The 23,237-nt window shown below is 32.6% G+C and overlaps 1 protein-coding gene across 2 annotated transcripts in view; it reads left to right on the top strand.

The window, feature by feature from the left end:
- Mmrn1 (multimerin 1) overlaps positions 1-23,237 on the top strand; it is a 52,861-nt gene that overhangs the window by 3,284 nt on the left and 26,340 nt on the right. For both annotated transcript variants that reach the window (XM_076864794.2, XM_076864793.2), the window contains exons 2-3: positions 9,583-9,702; positions 12,371-12,477. In XM_076864794.2, the coding sequence (XP_076720909.2) occupies positions 9,583-9,702; positions 12,371-12,477 (227 nt within the window). The remainder of the gene's footprint in view (positions 1-9,582; positions 9,703-12,370; positions 12,478-23,237) is intronic.

The raw sequence follows: 23,237 nt of genomic DNA, 5'->3' as shown, positions 1-23,237 counted from the left end.
TGACACATTATTTTAGGTACTAATAAGAAGGAAAAAGATGACATCACACCTAATTTCTTAGAATTCTTAGATTTATTTATCTTTTAGACTTTGAAATTTTTATCACATCATTCTTTTATGAACTTGAAAATACAAAAACTGGTTAAGATATTTATAAGGCAATGGCACTAACTACTGTCTGACCAATTGTGGCTGAAGAGTATCATTGATTTCAGAATACATTCTGGATTCACAGAAATGTGTGTCTTCAAATCTGTGAAATCTGGTATCTCACTGACCATCACACTCCAAACTCAGGTTGCTGGATTTCTCTGGGCACACTGGCCTTCTCTCTGCTTACTGAAAATGTCAAGTTAATATCAAGTTAATATGCATCTCTAAAAAGCTCCTTTTTTTTTTTTTTTTTTTTTTTTTTACTAGAATGCTCTTCCTTCAGCTTTTAGAGTGAGGGCCTCCTTTTCATTTGCAACTTCAGTTTTAATGTCACCTCAAAGAGACCTTCTCTGAATAACTGATGTAAAGTTGTCTATCCTCTTGCAGATTACCCCAATCTTGTGACCCTTTTTTCTCCTTCATTGCACTTATTTAAAATTATTTGGTCTATGTCGTTGCACAATAGAATATACATTCCACGAACACAGGAACTTTGCCCGTTTTATTATTCTATTTACTGCCCAGAGTAGTGGCGGGTTTGTAGAAAGAATTCAATAAAGCTATGTGGAAGCCCAGTGCAATGGCGCACACCTGTAATCCCAGCAGCAATTCAGGAGGCTGAGGCAAGAGGATCTCAAGTTCAAAGCCAGTCTCAGCAAAAATGAGGCACTAAGAAATTCAGTGAGACCCTGTGGTTCAGTGGTCCAGTGCCCAGAGTTTATTCCCCAGTACCACTGCCCCCTCCCCCCAAAAAAAATTGTGTGGAAAAACAGGTTTGGGATGGGTTTGAAACTCAGGAGGAAGATCAAGTGTAGGAGCAGAATCTGGGAAAGGGTTAGTATAGAAATATATTAAGTTATGGATATGGATGATGCTGAAGATTCTATAATCATGATCAGAGAAATTCTAATATTTGGTGGAATAAGGGCAGCAGGTACCAGGGCAATAAAGCCCTTAAATGGAATGGCCCATGGAACAAAGAAAAAAAATATTTTAAGAAGGGAGGCAAGTTATCAACAGTGTATAATGCTGCTGAAAAAGGCAGGAAAATGAAGACCAAAAATATCCACTACTACAGTGACATGAAGCTAAACAGTGAAGTGAACTCTGTGCTCAGGCCCAAGTGAATGGAGCTATGCAGGAAGGTGGAAAAAAGAGAGGGCAGTTACAGACAGCTCTGTTGAGGTTTTCACTTTTTCTTTTCATTTTGTTTTGTTTTTAATGAAACAGAGAAGAAAGAGATCAGAAATTAAGGTTTGTGCCAGGCGAGGTGGAGTGTGCCTATAATCCGAGCAGCTCTGGAGACCAAGACAGGAGGATCAGGAGTTTAAAGCCATTTGCAGATAAGTGGATGGAGTTAGAGAAGATAATGCTAAGTGAAGTTAGCCAATCCCAAAAAGCCAAATGCTGAATGTTTTCCTTGATATAAGGAGGCTAATTCATAGTGGGGTAGAGAGCAGGAGCATAGGAGGAATAGAGGAACTCTAGATAGGGCAGAGGAGTTGGAGGGGAGGGGAGAGGGCAGAGTTATTAATGATGGTGGAATGTGATGATCATTATTGTTCAAAGTACAGGTTGAAGACACGAATTGGTGTGAATATACTGTGTTTACAACCAGAGGTATGAAAAATTGTGCTCTATATGTGTAATAAGAAATGTAATGCATTCCGTTGTCATATATAAATAAAAAATAAATTAATTTAAAAAATAAAAGAGTTCAAAGCCAGGCTCAGCGAAAACAAGGCACTAAGCAACTCAGTGAGATCCTGTCTCTAAATAAAATACAAAAATGTGGCTTAGTGATTGAGTGCCCCTGAGTTTAATCCCCAATGCCAAAAAGAAAAAAGAAAAGAAAAAGAATTAAGGTTAATTCAGTTTCTATTTTTTGTATCTTATTCTTTCTTCATTTTATTTCATATATAGCTGGGTTCAAAATGTTTATGAAAAGATAAAAATTGAATATGCAGGGAAAAAAATGTTTTTTTTGATGAATGTAATGATAACTTCTTTTAAAATTTTGTTCATAGTATTCTTTTTCTATAAACTGTATAACTTGTTTATTTACAAAAGGAGGCTTACGTTGAATGAGTTGCAACTTCTAATATAATATTTCAAAAGATATATTTTTCATATCTTTTGTTATTTGTAATTTAAGAAATTAATACTGCACTTAAAAATTATCTTCAGTTATACAACCAAATCATTAAATTAAACCATCAAATTAATATAATCTTCCAAACATTATGTATTTAAACATTATGTATATTCCATTTTTTTGCATTAATCATTTACTTTATTATACTACTTTGCCATTTCTGTTCACTGTTTTTACTGAATGTATAGACCTCTAATGTATTTTATATGCTAGAATATAACAAGTCCTTATATAGTCCAGGTAAATTTTTGTATTTCCACACCTTCTGCTTTTCTGATTATAAAACTATAATTTTTAAAATTCATTATTTATGGGGAAATGCTAAGAGGGACAGTTTGCAGGAACAACCGATTAAACATAGAATTAAGCATCACATAACTGTTAGCCTGCTTTGTGGTCTGCACCCTGGGAAAGCCTGACACCTACTGGAATAAAAACAGTTTACAATGCCCTGAGAGTCTGAAAAAGAAAGAAAGATTAAAATAAAATAAAGAAAATGTATGGAAAAAGTTATAATTTAAGGTTAAACTTAATACTCATCATTTAAAAAGATGTATATATTATACCTAAATAATTCAGTGTACCACTTTTTAAAGAGTACTATCTTTGACTTTAAAACTTGGAAAATAGTTTGGATCAAAAAAACAAATCTTAGGTATTTCCTGTGATGGGAACACATCCAGTTCATTCTCCTATTATTTTACACTGAGAATATTATAGAAAGACAATATAATTTGTGTGTCTTGTGGATTCATACAGTCGTCTATCACTGAAAACTCATTACATTCACCACTCTGTGCCACTATAGAAAGAAAATTAATGATGCCTGAAAATGACTTTGATTACAAAAATTGGTATATAAAAACATGTTTCTTCTTGAAACCTGAATAACTATAAAATTAAAGTACTAAAAATTCCCCATCTGAGCTTTGCATGGCTCACTTTTGAAATGTTTTAAAATATTAATTTATTTACATTATTCTTTTATAAAACTAATATCTTTATCTAAGCTTAAATAGTATAAATAATTTTGAAAAGAAAGAGCTATAGCTACAGAAAGGTACACTAAATGAAAATAAATGACAAATTATTATTTTTATCTGAAAATAAAACTTCTACTTTTTTGAGGAGGTGTATACCAGGGATTGAACTCAGGGGCACTCTATCACTAAGCCATATCCCTAGCCCTATTTTGTATTTTATTTAGAGACAAGTTCTCATTGAGTTGCTTAGTGCCTCGCAGTTGCTAAGGCTGGCTTTAAACTCTCCATCTTCCTGTCTCAGCCTGCTGAACTGCTGGGATTACAGGCATGTGCCACTGCGCCCAGAAAAACTTCCATTCTCTTAAGGAAATAAGTATTGAATTGAACTAGTCTTTTGGACTATTAGCCAAAACGAAAATATAAAGACCACTGCTTTATTTAAATGTGATTTGCTTATGGAGAATCTTTTACTAAATGTGAACCCTTGCTTCCATTTCTATTATTTCTTCATTGATATTGTATATATTTCTCCTTGAACTATATTCTCATTTAGGACGACTGAGCTACATGTAAATTTTAGTCTCTAAAATTAATAGTTTGTTGAAGAATTTCTCTTTTAAGTGTGATTTTTAAAATTCTAATAAACTATTCTGTAACACTTTGGAAATATTTATGTTCATGGCTTCTTAAGTCTAAAGAGACACTTTGAATACTATATTTCTCCTGAGAGCTAAGCTTTATCATTTTAATTGAACACAAATGATGATATCCCTCTGTATTTTGGGGGGAATTATTATTGACTTAAAGCATACAAACAATTATGGTTAAGATGAATTTGTTATATCATTAAAAAAGTAAAAATAGAGCCATGAGGCAAGAAAAAAAAAGTATATATTCTTCAGAAAAAAATCTCACTTACCCACTTATCTCACTTAAATATCTGAGTCATTTAATTATTTACACAAGTGGTGATGGCAGCAAGTGTTTTACATATTTTTTTATTTATATGCAACAGTGGTATGCATTACAATTCTTATTACACATATAGAGCACAATTTTTCATATCTCTGGTTGTATACACAGTATATTCACACCAACTCATGTCTTCATACCTGTACTTTGGATAATAATGATCATCACATTCCACCATCATTTCTAACCCCATGCCCCCTCCCTTCCCCTCCAACCCCTCTGCCCTATCTAGAGTTTATCTATTTCTCCCATGGTCCCTCTCCCTACCCCACTATGAATCAGCCTTCTTATATAGGAGAAAGCATTCTACATTTGTTTTTTTGGGATTGGCTAACTTCACTTAGCATTATCTTTTCTAACTCCATCCATTTACCTGCAAATGCTATGGTTTTATTCTCTTTTATTGCTGAGTGAAATTCCACTTTGTATATATGCCACATTTTTTTAATCCATTCATCTATTGAAGGTTGGTTCCACAGTTTAGCTATTATGAATTGTGCTGCTATAAACATTGATGTGGCTGTGTCCCTGTAGTATGCTGTTTTTAAGTCCTTTGAGTATAGACCAAGGAGAAGATGTTTTACATATATTAACTTATTTAGTTTCAAAATAGTTTTGTGAGGTACGGAAGATTATATTTACTTGCAGATTAAGAGCTTCATTTTACAAACAAGGAAATGGCTAACAGGTTGTGGAGGCAAGCTGTAGAAGCCGACAGCCTATCTCCAGCATCCAGTTTTGTCACATGCCCCTATTAACAGGTCAACAACTATGTTACATGACTCCATTCAGGGAAACTTTTTATCATCTTCTTTTGCTTACTCCTCTGTCACTACCCAGATCCTCTCTTTTCCTGCTGTATTCTGATATAGAAAAAAACAAACTCAATGCAGAAATGGATTTTCTTTCTTATTTGCTCTCCCAGTGTGTAAAGTAAAAACAAAGCAAAAAATCTTCTCCAGCAAGCAGCAGTCTTCCATCATCAGAAATGACTTTCTAACTCTGACTCACAGAGATGGAAATAGCAAGTACTTATGACAGCTCTGATGTCAGGGGAAATCCCTCATCTTCCCTCCTTCCCCTATCCTTCTTTACCCCTTTTCAGCTCTTTTATATTCCTTTTGTCTTTCATAAAAGACAAATATGATTTCACTTCTAAGACTTACAGCACTGTCATTTTATAATCTTGCTAGTAGTTATAGTCAAACTTAGTTAAGTATTTCCATGTACTAATAATCTTATAATTTAAAAATAGGGCTCTGCATGAGATAGATTAGTGGAAATATGAATGGGTTATTTTCTTGTGAAGGGTTAATTAATATTTTCCTCTCTAAATCCCACCAGAGACCTAATTTTTCCCTAAGGCATGTATGAATGATTAATACATGTATATGTTATTATCATTTGTAATTTGTATTCATCTGTGAGTCCAAAGTAAGAAAAGGGTCAGTTATAATCTTACACTTTCTCCAGGCAGGGATGCCTAGGTAGGTAATTAGATGAGGTAAGGAGGTTGCTAACCAAGTTACCAGGTAAGCCTATTTCTTTGAAAATATTGCTTTACACAAACAGCCATGTTTGTCTTGTATTGTCTTATTTTCCTCTTGTTCCCCTTTGGATTTCTAAATTTATCTCAATAAGACGGTGATAGATTCCTTAACCTATTTTCTCCAACTTCTAAGGGTAAAAAAATGCATGTGCACACGCACGCGTGCGCTTGTGCACATACACACACGCACTCACACACACAAATACTAGTATTGGCTGGGCTTATGGTAGAGACTTTTCTGGTTTATCTTGAACACCTTCAGGATTTGATGCTTTCATACTATGTGTCAAATCAAGTCACAGATAATGAAATATGAAAGTTTAAACATTTAGTCTCTTAAGAATTGTATAACAAGAAATTAAGTAGTGTGTGTTATAACTGACCAATGTTAATTCTTGGACTGTTGAACCTTTATTTTTAAGGAAAATATCCTTGGTCATTATTTAAAGGCATCCTTGCTGCTTTAGTCCACTCCCATTCAGAATAAGAATTGATATATCTGGATTGTGATCTGGTGAGTTAGTGGAAGTTTTTCTTAATTTAATCTTTTCACTACCCCCTGAAAGATTGCCTCCAAAAGGTCAAAATCAAAAGTACAGTAGATTTTTTACAATGCCCTTTCTTAGTTCATTATACAGAGACTTCCACTTTGACAAGTCATCACAGAACCCTTTTCCCACTTTCTGTTTTATGTACTCCACAAGCTAGGTTTATACGCACAACCAAAGAAATCTGCTTTTCCCTGGACCAAACCTTTTACCTACTAACTTGGAAAATCCAAAAAAATCAATACAAGCTTTTTTCAGTACATGCTGCTGCACAAAAGCAACAGAGTTATTACCCTTAAAGAGAATCCCAAATGCAGCCTGCTGGATGGAGGGTTATGACCCCATGGACAGCTAAACACTTCAAAGTCACTGCTCTCTATTCACCATAATCAGTCTGGAATGGTACACAGGATTTCCAGGTTGGAGCAAAATACTTGTCTGGGCTCATTGCATTTGCCTTTAAATTACCTATCACGATTTTGCCATGCTTAATTTTGTCTTTTTAAACCTACATTTTCAGATAATTTGGTTTTAAAATTATATTTACATTTTTAAGCATTCCTTGGTGAGCTTATTTCATCAGTAGCATAAACCTAATTATGAGTCACACCAGGGGCTCTTTTGCTGTGGATAGCTCTTTGAATTTATGCTGGATCAAAGATTGCTGGGCCATGAGCAATAAGCTGATCTGCTGCCTTGCCTCCTTAAGGATTTTGGTCATGAGACTGTTTTACTATTTAGTATTTTAAAAGATTTCTGCAGGTGACACAGCCATTTTATTTTCACAGAATAAAACATACATTTTTTTTTTACTTTAAAAAATTGTTCTTATTATACATGACGGCAGAGTATATTTTGACATATTATACATATATGGAGAATAATTCCTCATTCTTTGGGTTGTACATGATGTGGAACCTCATTGGTCATGTAATCTTATATGCACACAGGATAGTAATGTCCAATTCATTCAGTGTCATTTCTATTCCCATTCCCCCTCCATTCCTTTCATTCCTGAGACCTTAGGACTCCTAACTTTGCTATCACTTCCCAACCTCCCTAGTCATTTGGTAAGTATTCATGTTACACACAGTCCCACTGTACTTTTGTTAAAATTGTGTCAGTGATTTAAATCATCACTGGCTCTAAATAAAATACAAAATAGGGCTGGGGAAGTGGCTCAGTGGTTGAGTGTCCCTGAGTTCAATCCCTATTACCAAAAAAAAAAAAAAAAAAAAAGGATCATCATTGGATTTGCATGATAAATTTAGTTATTCTTTTGGAGATTCCTTTGTTGTAGTTCTGTTAATTTATAAACCTATGTTTTTATTTCTTGCTTTACCCAGTTCTTTATTTTGAGATATTTTTTGCCTTAGGTATCACCATGCTTTAGGAAAATATGCCCAAATCTATCTCTTTCTCTCTCTCTCTCTCTCTCTCTCTCTCTCTCTCTCTCAACACTTAAAACATCTCATTCAAAAAAAAACCTTCCACAAGTTTTATGGTACTCAATTTATCTGCTTTGGAAGGATTTCTTAGATGAGCTCAATATGGAATGATTAAATCAAGATAATTAACATAGCAGCTTTATTTCTTTTCATATGGTATTTTTGGAATTTTAATATGATGTACTTAAGTAAGGTTTTACTTTCATTTATCCTTTAGGCATTCATTGAGCTTCTTAGATATGGAGTTGATTTTTTTTTAAATCAAATTTACAAAAACACTTTCATTCTTATTGATGAAATATTTATTCTGTCATAGTCTATCTCCTAGGCTCCTAAAACTCTAACTACGCAATCTTAGGCCAAATTCTGTTAAGCATATCCAGTCAATTTTTAGTTCATAAAGTCTATGTTTCTTATTCTATTAAATGTTTAACTGTTTTAGTCACTGGTTGCTAATTCTAACACCCGTGTCATCTCTATTTGTAGTTTTACTCTATGAATTGGTCTTATATTTCTGCTTCTCACATCTAGCTTTGTTTACTGCTTCTCGCTTGGCACTGTGGACTATTATTCAAGTGTCTCAGTTTTGTTGTTTGCAAGCATTGAGGCAGTTTGAAAGCTCTATTGAACATGGAGCTCATATTAAGTTTTCTCACTCTTTCAAGAATCATATGACTGTATCATATGCTGTCCAGCATCTGAAACTATTGCTTTATATGTCTTGGCTAAATAGAATTGTTAACATAGGCAGGTATAACCAATGTTCTGCTAGAGCTAGAAACAGAACTCTTTGAAGTTCATAATTTTAGTCAATTATTTAGAATTTATAAAATAAAATGATTTAAATTCTCATGTAAAACTAAGACTTATTGCTAAATAAATATTTAATTTATAGATTTATGTGAAGAGATTCAACATGTTTATTTTGGCTTTCCCCATCAATTGATGATTAGATTTTCATTTTAGCCTTTCAATACATTTAAAATATTTATAGATTAAATTTTATACTGCTTTTGGTGAATTGAGTCTGAAGTTCATTATCCTTGTTATTTTTTGCTATTGCAAATGATGTCTTCTTTGAATTTGTGGTTGGTACAAAGAAATGTAATTGATCTTCAAGTCGTGGGGGAAATAAATTGATTAGCTATTATGAATTTTTATATTAAACTTGAGTACACTGCAGACCTCTTATTAATTATAATAGTTTGCATCTAGAATATTGTATTTTCTTTACAATCAGAACATCTTCTGAGCTGGATATAGTAGTATATGCCTGTAATCCCAGGGCTTGGGAGTCTGAGGCAGGAGGATTGAAAGTTCAAAGCCAGCCTAAGCAACGTAGTGAGGCCCTAAGCAACTTAGCAAATCCTGTCTCTAAATGAAATATTAAAAAGGGATGGGGATATGGCTCCGTGGTTGAGCTCCCCTGGGTTCAGTCCCTAGTACCACACACACAAAAAAATACGTTCTGTTAATAACAGGCGTTTTTTTTTTTTTTCTATTTTTGTTCTTTATCATTATTCAGTTTATTTAATTCTCCCTTATTGCACATTATCCAAACTAATAGACCTAGATCTGAATATCCTATCTCAGTACTGAAATGTAGCAATCAGTCTATTCTGTCTAATATCTACATATCTTAAAGCTAGATATCATCATTAAGACAGCTAAACTACAATACTTGCAGAAGTAGATATAGGCACACGAATATAGTTTTGATGGAAAGGATACTTGCTAACAGTGATCTTTATAATGATACTGATTTATCCCCTAGGAACTGGTGTGCTTATGTACATACCAGATTATCTCCCACGGTGATACTGGACAACCAGGTCACTTATGTTCCTGGGGGAAGAGGACCCTGCAGCCGGACCATTGGATCCTGTCCCTACAGGTATGTAATGTTTCTTGAAAACACAGCTTTTACGCTATTATCATTATGACTGAGATTATGCAAAGTTAGTCATCTCATGCATATATGTGTAGTAGGGTCAAAGGAGGCCATCACATTAGACCTTCAGTAAGTTAAAATGCAGATCCTAATAATACTTGTGTCATATGATTTTAAAATCACATGAGATAATGCAGTAATATACTTGACCTAGTGCCCGGTGCACTGTGAATATTTAATAAATGTTAACACGCTTCTTTTTATTTTTATAGTCATATCACTTTCATTCTATATTCTGACCAATAATGCTATCTTTATGAAATAAAAATCCAATTTTGAAGATTTATTTATTATTTCTTCATACTAGCTCAGAGAGGATTCTGTACATACCATATTTCACTGCATAATCATTGCAGATTTTATGTGAAGTTATTTTGTAAAAAGAAGTGGGCTGTGACCATTATGTAAAGCTTTAAAAAAATTGTGCCAGTATTACTTTAAAAAATTATTTCTACACTGTCTTTTGTTTAAGATAAGGATCCATGGAATACTTGTGAATATACATTAATGCAGTGGTGACTATGATACAATGAATATGGTAACTTGGCACATATTCTAAAATTTAAAAAGCAATTGCAATTATGTATGGTAAAGCAGTTAAGTGGGGCCTTTCTTCTTGTGTCTATTTTAATGACCCATGTTATTTAGTTGTTTTTTTTTTTTTAATTTATGTCATTGCCCTAAAATGTAGGGCTGAGCACTTGATAAATTCTCTGAATTCATGTAGTCACAGTAGCTCAGCTGGAGATGCTCCTGAAGAGCCTGCAATAAAAAATTGAATTGCTATTCAGGCCATGATGGCTAATGTTATGCAGATTGTGATACAAATAACTCAGGAAATGAATCTGACACATCAGCAATCTGGAACAATGCACAGTAAGGGTACATAAAATCAAGGTGTTTCTTACTCCCATGGGGGATAGCTAAGGTTCATGGTCCAGAGAACTAAGCACATCTTAGGGATTTGAAAGAGCTGAGCTCCAGTTCTGCCTTCAGCATTTACTCACTTTGTGATAATTTTCTTGTGAACATAAGACACAAAGAATGCATTGTTAATTTTTCAGTAATGAAAATATTACCACTGTAACCCCTATCATATTGTCCTTCTGGGTTCAAGGTGAGCTCTTTGTTATTTTTTTCTCTTTAAATAAGCCGGAAATACTTATTTTTATTCTTATCTTTTTTGTACTTTTGAATGGATCTCTCCATTCGTTCACTATTTCAGTACTTAAACGTATTTGTCACCTTTCCTGTTATTATATCTGAGTTACATACAACAAATACTCAGTTTTCCAAATCAGGCAAATCAAACCCAATGGTGATTCAACTAATTGTGTGAGCCCCTCCCTACAAACTTTGAACAAAGCCCATTTCCAAACTGGCTCACTTTTAATTTAGCTGTAGTTGTTGGACTGGATATGGTATTTCACAGAACAGAATTATTTACTAACTATAATTTATTGAAATTTTAGAGATGGAAATAAATCTTATAACTCCCTTTATAATTGAGGAATAACCTTGGACACTTAGAGTTACCTGCACATTGTAACAGAAACCAAAACCACAGTCACTGAAAGCTCAGTCTATTAGAATGTGCTATCATCCACATATCCAAGGGCTTCTCACGCTCATGGATAGTAGCTGACAAATTTGAGGGTGTAAGCCTGGCCCACACAACATGGGTTAAAATTCCAGTTCTATCACTTTTAAATGTGGGACTCTGAGCAAGTTATTTTATCTCTCTGTTTTGAGGTTCCTCATCAGCAAATCAAGACAATAGTATTTTCATCATAAAAATAATATGAGGTTTGGGCAAGAAAATGTGTGACTATTTCATAGACCCATTTGATAAATATCATCTATGTATAAGAGTCATGGATAAGAATAATGTGGCCAAATTGATTTTATGACTTATGTTTACAGACATATAGTCTGCAATTTAGTAATTTAGTAACCATTCACTAACTATAGAGTGATTGTTGTATTGAAAGATTACAACATTAATTTTCTTCCATGATTTTATCTCAGAAATAATATTTTTGCACATTAGACACTTTGTCTCCCTCCCTCACTTTCTTTCTGAAATACTGTATGGCAGAAATAGTAGATAGTATAATTTTAAAACTGGGAGGAGAGAAAATAGAGATTGAATGAGACAATTAGATCTCTAGTATCCAATTCGTTTCAAGTTGCTTGATATTCTTCTAGAAGAAATGAGGATCTTTTCCCCTGAAACAATATAGGAAATAATAGAATTGAAATAAAGTAGGTTATTCCTATATAACTCTCCAAAATTTGAAATTAAAATAAGTTCTAATATTGACTTAACTAAAAAACATTATTAAAGGAAAAGCTGAAATATCTTTAGAAAATGTAATGACAGAAATTAAAAATATCAAAAGTATAACCACTAATGTTTTTTGTAGTGTATTCAAAGAAATCTAAGTTTGGCAGTTTCAGATATAAAATTGATGCTGAAGATCGTGATTATAACAGCTAACACAAAATGCTTATTATATATCAGGCATTGTTTCAAATGCTTTATACTTATAATTCCTACTGATAATATGAGACAAATAACCTATTTTCCTACAATTTCTCTCCCCTCTAGATCTCAGCAGAGAACTAATCCTGTCTATAGGATGCAACATAAAATTGTTACCTCATTGGAATGGAAGTGCTGTCCTGGATACAGTGGACCAAAATGTCAGCTAAAAGGTACACTCTGTTATTAATTTCATAATAACAATTAAAAGCATATAAAGTCTGAAAAATTGATGAATGATTTTATAGAAGAAAATAATTATTTTTTCCCTTTTGAATGAGGGTAAATAAACATATAGTCAAACTATTAGGACTATTATTTTTTAAAAATTTCTGACTTGATAGCTATTGATACCACCCTAAAATCTTAAACTATCCTTTAGTTTCTCCCTCCATTTCCATGTTGGCTTTATATGATGAGTAAATGAAGATCTTACTAAATATCTTATTTTTTCTTAACACTAGAAAAATATGTGCTACAAAATATAGCACACTATGATATCAAGAATATTCATTTTATGTTGTTAAGTAATTATTAGAAGTGACTGTAGGTATAAATAAGAATAACATCTAGCTTTGTCTCAGCTTATTTGAAATAGTGCATATATGAATGAAATTCCAAATTAAAGAATATATCAACTATATGAATAATTCTTCTGTTTAATCCTAATAGAGCAAATTTTTTCAACTGAGATTTTAAGGATTTTCTGGTGGCAAAGCTGATCAAACACATGGTAACCTGCTGTGGCCTAACATCCATGTGACTATTATTTTGCTTTTGGCTTTAAACAGGTTGCCTTTGAAAAATAAGATATGGCATCGGCATACATATTTTAAATGAATGAATATTACAAGAAAGGCCATTAGCAGTGGTGGGGAATTCAATCAACATTGTAAGAGACTGTGATTAAAAATTAATGTAAGTGTGGAGAAACCATTATGATTCACATTAAGAGAAAGAAAATTATAATACAAGAGCTCTAGGAATCTTGCAATTTAGTTAGGGATATTATAGATGGTTTTGCTAGCTGTACAATGAAAATCTGTAGGCAAATTTCTCTGTAATGCTATTTATTCTGGGTCTGGCCTGAATTTCAGAGATGATAGAAAAATCAATACATTTTCAGACCACAGCATGAACATGTACTCATTTATAATCAGATAGAATAAAATTTTAAAGAAGGCACTGGGGTTGTAGCTCAGTTGGAAGAGTGTTTGCCTTGCATGTATGAGGTACTAGGTTCAATCCTCAGTACCACATAAAAACAAATAGAGGTATTGTGTCTGTCTACAACTAAAAAAATATTTTAAAAATTTAAAGAGAATATGATCTATACTGAAAATATCTGAATATGAGATAATAAAGCATATTCTGAAAAGACCCAAATATACCCTGTTTTCAGAGGACTTCTGATTTCCATGAGACATATATTCACAATGGTAAAATATATTTGTTCTTGTTTATCTTTTACAGATGAATAAAAATTCTAGACAGTATTTAGAATCACATTTCTCAGGTTTATATTTATCTTTTTATATAAGAAAGGATATTTGAGGAATGATAAACACGTGAAGATTCAAGTGTTTGATTGAAGAATGCCTCTCTAGACATTTGAGATGTCATTATACACCTTGCTGTATAAGGGCTGAATGTAGATATGTGGCAGGGAACAAAGTCTTCAGGTCAAACAATATCACAGGCTCTAACTGCTGAGGATTGCAATTACTCCCTGCTTCAGCCTTGTGTACCTGAAAATTGATTCTCCCTGCTCCCACCCCACAGTGCTCTGGATGGATCCCAGGATCTGGCATGCTAGGCATGCACTTTACCATCCTACCACCAAGCCCCAGCCCTTGGTGAATAATTCTTAATCACTATGGTGAACTACATCCACAATGGAGAAAAAAACAAATCCACAGATTGTAAATATACACACAGAAACAAAGTCTAGTTGACAATTTTAAATATCTACTATGTACTACTATTTCCATTTGTCAAAGTATTACATCAGATATCTTAAGTGAATTTTATTGTTTAGTGACATTTTGTATTCTAATTAAAAACAACTTGTGAATATTTTTAATACAAAATTACAAATTGTTGCCTTAATTCACATTGACAAAAGTATCCCAAAATATTTTGCTTATGAATTCCTGTCACAATCATATAGTTAGAACTACTCATAATTCAGCTATCCACTGATCAAGTTGTTGTGGAAAGATCTCTTTTCTATTGGAATCTTGGTGGAAATAATTCTCTGAAGGCAGGAATACCCAGTGTGTCATGATGTCAGAGAATTCTAAGATAACTTTGATTCCAAAAGAATGTTCTATTACTTCATACCATTCTTCTCTTCACTTTTATTGCAGTCCATAAAGACTTGAGTTTTTTTTATCAGTGCAATAGAGGCACTGTTGATACCAAGAACTATTGTGTAAGTTTTCCCCAGACCAGTTCTTCATTATCTCTAGCCTAGGGATTTAGACACTTTTTCCCCTTCTGACTACCCAATTATATGCCAAGTACCCGTGCCATCCCCTCACACCCTTTCTATCACACTTGATAAATGTGCCACCAGCCTTTTATTCTCAGACAGTAAAGAAAAATTGTCCCCCAGAAGAAAAAACCAGTGTTTGACAACACTGTCATATGTTGTCTCATGTGACAGGCTGGCTCAAATATGGCAAGGATAATCAGTTTGGCTGATGTATTCTTCAAACCTCTTTCTGAACCCTCAAGGGTGTGGAATAACCTGAAAATGCAGCCACCATGACAGTCATTTCAGAACTGGTTCCTCACAGCGTCAGGAGATTTTTTTCCTCAGAAAGTCTGTAAGGTAGTATATTCACCTTACAAATTCTTCCTTCCTCAACAAGTTTCCTCCTCACAAACAAAATTAATTCCAGAACATTAAAAAGAACAGTTTCCTTTTAATTTAGATTGCAATAGGGACTATTAAATTTACAATAAGTATCAATAAATTGTAATAAAATGGTGTTGTTAGCAACTAGACACCCTTTTTCTTCTTTCCCTCACTTTTCTACCTCTTTCTTCTTTCTCCCACTCTTTTTTAGATCTTCTTCAGGTCATTATTAAGGCATCAAAATTCATGAGGCATGCCATTGGTGGCTTATTCCACAATACACTGATCCGTCACACACACACTTGTACTGCAGTTCAGATAATCAAAATAGTAGTATAGTTATAGGATATCTTATTAAAAATATTACTTACACTATCAAAAGGAACCAATTCTTAGGAAGTTCAAGTAGACTTTTATTGGCTAGGAGAAAGGATCTTTAAGTCCAAATAATTGTTTTGAGAGATTTTACATTTGATGTATCTTTTGAGGGTTACAGGATTTTGCCTAATTTCATGGTATAATATTCAAGACATTTTTTGAAATGTCAGTAGAAAAATACCAGTTAAGCCTATTTTATAAAATTTGCAATTATGCACCTTTCCAGCAGATGTCTCTAAAATATTCTGAGTGTAACAAGAAAATTACAACTTGCTCTAAATGACACAAAGGAAAGAAAATTAAGTTCAAATAATGTTAGATTAAAGAAAATGAAGAATTTTTTTGCACATCTGTTAAAAAATAGTCTATTTTACTCAGATTTTCTTTTTTAAAAATATTTTTAAATTGTAGATGGACACAATACCTTTATTTATTTATCTATTTTTATGTGGTGCTGAGGATCAAACCCAGTGCCTCCACACATGCTAGGCGAGTACTCTTTGACTGAGCCATAACCTCAGCCCCTGTTACTCAGGGAAAGATGTTTTATAAGGTTATGTTTTGTGAAATTTATCACAGATATTATGAATGCTAAAAAGATATGTGCATGCACAGATACACAGCTATTGGTTAACTGATTCCTACCAGATTTCTATTATCAATATATGATAAATATTTCATTTTACAATCCTGTGAAATAATTCAACAAGTTAATGAACCAACTGCTGAGACCAACATTTTCAATATGGGGTCCTCTGCAGTACAACTATTTTAAAATGTAATTTAAATAATTTGAAAATTACAAAATTGAAAGAGGGAAAGCCTTTATTTCTTTTCACTTATCATAAGCATTCTCATCACTTATCTAGTTCTTTTCAGTAGTCTTTAACATTTTTTTTAAAGAGAGAGATTTTTTTTTTTTTTTTTTTTTTTTTTAGTTTTTGGTGGACACAACATCTTTATTTTATTTTTTATGTGGTGCTGAGGATCGAACCAAGCGTACGGCACGTGCCAGGTGAGTGCAATGCCGCTTGAGCCACATTCCCAGCCCAACATTTTCTTTTTTAGAAAGAACATTTCCTTCTTTCAGCATCTTGCTTAATAAAATTGTTATATTAAGTTAAAGAACACTGTTCCTTAAGTCTTTGTTGCACCATGCCACCTGCTTAAATTTAACTATCTTTATATATTTACTAAATATTCACCATACAAATATTCACTTGATATTGCAGGATCAGCTGGAAATCTATCTTGTCAAGTCACACAGGAAGGTTTTCTGGAGCTAAGGGAGAAAGAGCAAGCATTCTCATTACTGAGTTGCCATTAATGACTTCCTCCATATGGCTCAGAGACCTGGAAAGAAAGAAGAAAAAAAAAACTTGCAAATAAAACCTGTCTAATTAAAAAGGGGAAAAAAAAGCACCTAATAAGGAAGCTGTTGCTCTTGCTCTTGACACTTGCTGACCTTGATTCTCTAAGTCTTTGATCCACCAAGGTCAGAGTTTCCATTGTAGGAAGAAAAACAGAGCAGTTACATTAGCAGATAAGACAGAAGGAGTCCAATTTAAGAATTCTATTGCATTTACAAAAAAAACCTAAAGTGCACAAAGATCTTTAAAAGTTTATCGATTTAAATAAATGGTGTTCTGTTCTGCACCTGTCATTTAGAAAGGACCAAGAAAAAGAGACTTTGAAATCTGCATTCTAAAAACAAAGCAAAGGTCTGTCTTTAGGTGAAAGCAAAGATAGATTGCTTGGAAAATCTAGAATCTGTGGCAGTCCTTGTGATAGAGAATACACTTGGGGTGACTGAAAGATTTCTAAATGAAAAAAAAATAAGAGTATTAATCAAAACTGGGCTGTCTATTACAGGAGAGTAACTGACTCCCCTGTCAGAGATCCTATCAGCTCTTCACAGCCTCCAGTTAAATCCCATGCAGTAAATTAGGATGAATGCAAGTATTGAACTCCAGTTGACAAACAGAGCTAGGAAAAGATAACATGAACTATTGAATTTGTAAAACAGGTATTTCCAGTTTTTAACAGCCTTGGCAGGAATCCCATGCAATAAATTCAGGAGCAAAGAGGTTCATGTGACATCTGGATCCCAAAGATCTTTGTGTGATGCTTAATGGTTATTTCTTTATTTTGGAGTAACATTTTCTCTTCTGCTTCACACACACACACACACACACACACACACACACACACACACTTATATTCCTTTATTGATCAATATTTACAAGTATTTCCCAATTAAATTTTCTTTCAAATCAATCTTTTTAAAATTTCACCAATATTTGAGAAATATATTGTATATCTACATAAAGAGGAATTAGTCATCAAATATCAGAATGTGTAAGAAAACTACAGACTTCCCTTTGATAAACCTATTTGTTATTTTTTATCCATTTCAATTTCTTTCCTTTTTATTTCTCATAGTTTGTCATTTACTTTGTCCTTCGACACTTGCCACTGATTTTCAAATTTCTTTCTTATGTTTTTAGTTTCTATTTTGAAAGTACTGGTTTTCTCTAGCACGCCACTTTCTATGACCTTGTTTATAATATAGTAGCATCTCTAGCAATTCATATTCTATGACCTTGTTTATAACACAGTAGCATTTTTGAGATTTATCTGGAATTCTTTTGAATCTAAGGTTAGTGGTAAACTAGACCTTGATGCTCTTCATTTGCTTTCTGTCTCTTCCTGATACATTACCTCTAATCTGGGTTTGTTCTGACTTCCTGAATGTTGAGGTTCTTGCTGAAATGGGTAACTCAGAGAGAACTATAACTTGATGGAATACTCTACTCAAATCTCATCTAAGACGTGAGAAGACTTAAAATACTCCTTTTACCTCCTCATATGTGTGCATTGTACATATGGTGTGTGTTTGTGTGTATGTAAGAGAGATACACAGAGACACCTAATTTCCCCAGTCCTGGAGGAATTCTAAGTAAAACATAATGTCATAGTCTCCATATTAAATGCACAATGTCCAGTACTTTGCAAAAGTTGAAATGAAGTGAAACGATTTCCTTAAAAATTAAATTGCAATTTAAAAGAAAGCTTTAATATTCATAATACATTTTCAGCAAAGTTTTTTGAGCTCCTGAAAAAAATAAAAAAGCAAAATCAACCTGCCTCTTGATTTTGAGGATAAGGTGGGAAGGGGCTGGGGTCATATTCAAACATTACCCACTAATTCAGTAATATTGATCAATATATAAAAGATTAAGAATGCATTATTTATTTTCTTCAGTTAAAACATGTAATAATTACTATGATCATCAATGATGTCTTTCTATTGAATTATCTATTAAGCACTACTAAAGTAAAAGCAATTGTATTCGATTTTTTCTAAAGTTTAAAAGCTACATTTTAAAATATTTAATATCTATATTCTTAACTATATTATGAAAATTATTATAGGAATTTCCTATTTCAATTAATCATAGAGCTTTGTAAAAATTTTTGGCCAAATTAAGGACAACGTAAATCAAGGAACATTGACTTTTTTACTTTTATCAAATAAATTTAATTTTTATATAACTTATTAGGTAAATCTGTTCATTTTCACATGTTATTGATTATTATATTTGTTTTCACATAATATATACATATATGTAACTTAAATAACATATATAAATATGTGTATAAAGTAGAATATATATGCTTCAAATATAAATATTTTCATAGTGTATATGAAATTTTAACAAAGGGAGATCAACAAGGAATGTTTTACAAAATGCCTTTTTATCCATAGGCTGCCATTAAAGTCTAAACATTCTCCCAGTGTTTATTATTTCAGTCTGTAGCATATGCTCTTCTTTTCATCTCTCTCTCTTCTGTATTTATTCCTATTGTCATTGATTTGATATATGTCAGAAAATATGGAGTTCATCTAGAAAAGAATTACAGGTTTTTACTTGAAAATGCATTTATCATTGTTTTAGTCAGGGGTGTTTGAATACAACAACCTGTAGTTTCAAATTTTTTAAAATTCAAAATATTTTGTCTGAAAAACTTGGCTTACTTTCTCAGTACTATTCTATTATCTCTGTTTAAAAAATTCAATACATTTTCATGAGCACAATTTTCATGGAAACATTGTTTACTTTAGTGTTCATATGTATGACTATAATATTAACATAGTATTAAAGATTATTTTTCCTTCTAATTTCCTGAGATAAGGAAAACTATTAATTTTATACAAATTCTTGATTTTTAAATTTTATGTAAATTACATATAAAACATTTAGGTGTAAAAGCACTCAAGTTGTATAATAATATTTAAAATTTTTATTTATTTGACTTTTAGGTTTTCTAAGAAGTTGTTCTCTAATTTTTTAGATATATGCTTTATAAAGTATAGTAACATAAAAATGATTTCCAATGATATCTCTATGTCAGAATTAATACATTAGGTAAGTTCCCTAATATTTATATTTTCTGAAATGGTTTATTACTTCAAATATAGATAAATAATGTTTAACATTTTGATTTTATTTCCTAAGTGTTTTTATTTTTACTAAAGTGATTTTTTATAAAGTATTATTTTTTGTTTTTATTTTTCATAAATTATTTTTGAAATGTTTATTATTTTAAATGGTTTGCTTTGATGAAAACTTTTATCATTAAAATTTTAATTTTACAAATTTCATAACATTCTTTAATATTTTCCTCTTCATTATCAATTATTGCAAGTGAACTTCAATACACTGTAAATGCAGTCAATACAATGTAAATGAAAGTTGGTTCAGTAATTTTAATTTTAAATGATTTATACATTTGGAATATTATTTGAATTTAATACTCACAAGGGAAAATGATACAATAATTTTTATTGAAAAGTTAATTTTCATTCCAGAAACACAATTTGTTTTTTATTTAATTTACTTTTGATATTGATATGAGATTTTTATTTTGATATGGTACAGACTGAAAAATGTTTCAATTTGATTTTTGCATAGTATGACTAAAAATCCAAATCTAAATTCATAGCTGGTAAAATTTCTACCTTTCTTTTCTTAAATTCAACAAATTCACACTCATGATACCTGAACTATTTAAAAAATTTAAACTTTTGTCCCTTTTAGTGGTTTGATAATTCTTTATAAATTCCTGAAGAAGAAATATAAGAAAACCCTGCAGATAGGACAATTAGAACATTCTAAGTAGCAAAGTCAGTACCAAATGACTTGGCTCTAAGAATTACATAAGTCACAGGTAAGGGTAAACCAGTTATGCTAGTAAAACACTACATTTCACAAAGCCTATGCAGTGCATGATGTGGACCCAACAAATTTCTAGTTCTGAAAAATAGTTCTCAGATGTTGCTGCAATAGAAATTCCTTTCATCATGTGTCCTGCAAAACACACCCTTTACTATGTATCCACAACTAACAGGGAACAAATTGCTATTATAATTTTTAAGTTAATTTTATCAGTTATTGGGTATCATCACTACTTATTTTCCAAAAAGTATACCTGTATTTCAATATTTCAATAGCTGATAGACCACACTGATACATACTAGCTAAACAGAATCTTGAATTTGTGGGAGAATGTGAATACTTCTAGGTGGAACTGAGGAGCAACAGCCTTACTTTTGATAGAAAGGGTTTTTGTTTGTTTGTTTGTTTGTTTGTTTTTAACCCTGAGACTTTCTAAGATGTCAGTGGACTCTGGGTGTGACTTCTGACAGAGTAGAACAACATGTTCCATATGCTTTGAGCTCAGCAGCACCTCTTACAAGGGTGTGTCTACATGGGGTGGGGTGGATAAGAAGCTGTGAAAAGTGCCTCCATATTCTACCCATGCCATTTACTTCTGATAATGGCCCCCTTTTTATGGAATGGTAGGAGACTCCAGGTTTTTGTTTATATGATTTTTAATAAATCATGTCTTTAACACGTGCCCTGTTTATCAACTTGCAGGCTGTTTAAATAAATCTATAAAGATTGACTTCTGGATTGCAATTTTAATAAGAAAATGATTGTATGTTTTGCCTTATAACACTAAATTTACTTAATAGAATTGGAATACTTTGCAATTTTTTTTTCAAAATATGGTAGCTCTTAAGCAGAGCTGCACATTGGAATCGCCTGTAAAATTAAAATTTATAAAGTACACACATACTCAATTCTCTAGGGTAGATAAACTGGACCAGAATCTTAGGTGGGGAAATGGAAGAACATGCATACTCTCAGCGATTCAAAGATTACAGTTGCTTCGGTGTTCTATCCATGTGAAAAGCCTGTACTCTAAAGGATTAGTAAAAACAAAGGGAAAAAACCATAGTACATGTCAAAAGTTGACAGAAAGGAACATTTGAACAGTAACCTTTTTTGTATACCTGAAAATGGTCTAGATTTTGTTTTCACCATAATTATGTTTTATGTCTTAATAAAATATTAACCTATCACCATGTTAAGGTACTGCATTTAAATACTTGTTGTCCCTATCATCTAGCTCAAAATTTAAGGAGTAAGAACATGAAAAGGCCCTTGGTCATCCTGGTAAGCCACCTGTTCCTACTGCTATCAATCCTTACAAGTTTGTGTCCTGAACACTGTCTGCTTGGAGAAACATTGAAGGTAGTGGGGTGAGAAGTTGCTAAGGAGGATTTATCTTGACACTTTACTCCAGTGGAGCATGTGTAACAATCACCCTGAGGGCTTGTTAAAACACAGACTGCAGGCCCAACCCAGAGTTTCTTAAATTATTAATTTGGGATAGGGGGATAGAAGCTGCAAGTACAAAAGTTCCAGGAGCTGTTGGTACTGGGGAATTCAATTTGAGGACCTTTGTTTTACTCTCCAGGCACACTTTTGAGTCGACAGATATAAATTTACGGGGAAAAAAAATCTCTTATTATACCATCTAAGGAGGATCCATGACAGACATTTTATACAATAATTTAATAGACCTATTTTTATGAACTAATTTGTATTTAGGTTATAAGAACCTTATTCACTAGGATTTAGGAGATTAATGCTTTTCCCCACCTACCTCAGGCCCAAATGATTACACTTCTCCCTAAACAGCACATTGTTTTTCTACCATTGAATAAATAAAAAATTACACAGTAGAGGCCAAAAGGAAAGGAAAAGAAAGCAGTATCAAAACAAAAACTGTGGACATGAATGAAAATCCATTAATTTAGCTCAATGCCCTGAAGAAAAGAAATGCAAAATTCAATCTAACAACAGCAACTAACCCAAATTACTGCAAAGTCTATTATATTTCTTTTTATGGAGTAAAAAACTTCAGTATTATTGTCATAGCCACATATGCCTTAGGGAACATAATTAACATGTGCCAGAGGTGCAGAATTTCACTGGTACATGATTTCACATGGGAAGAAGCCTAGCAGACACCAAACACTTGTTTGCACAAGTCTGATATGCAGAATTTAATGCATAAATTTGTTCATTCAAAGTCCATGAATTATAGACATACATTATTTAGTGTATTTAAATTTTTTTAAAAATCTCTCTAAATTGTTTTTCTCAATGAAGAGTCACACTACCACTGAAAATATCACTAGATATATGGGAAATAGGATTCTTTAAGAGTAGATAGTAAAATTTCCATTCTTCTGAAATTTCACTGGCATCATGGGTTAGCACCTTAGAGATGTACCTGTAAGTTTACTTTTACTTTTAGCCCATTAGAGACTATGTG

Source organism: Callospermophilus lateralis, chromosome 8, assembly GCF_048772815.1.
Source record: "Callospermophilus lateralis isolate mCalLat2 chromosome 8, mCalLat2.hap1, whole genome shotgun sequence".
In the NCBI taxonomy this organism is placed as follows: domain Eukaryota; kingdom Metazoa; phylum Chordata; class Mammalia; order Rodentia; family Sciuridae; genus Callospermophilus; species Callospermophilus lateralis.
This window is presented reverse-complemented; position numbering and strand designations above follow the sequence as displayed.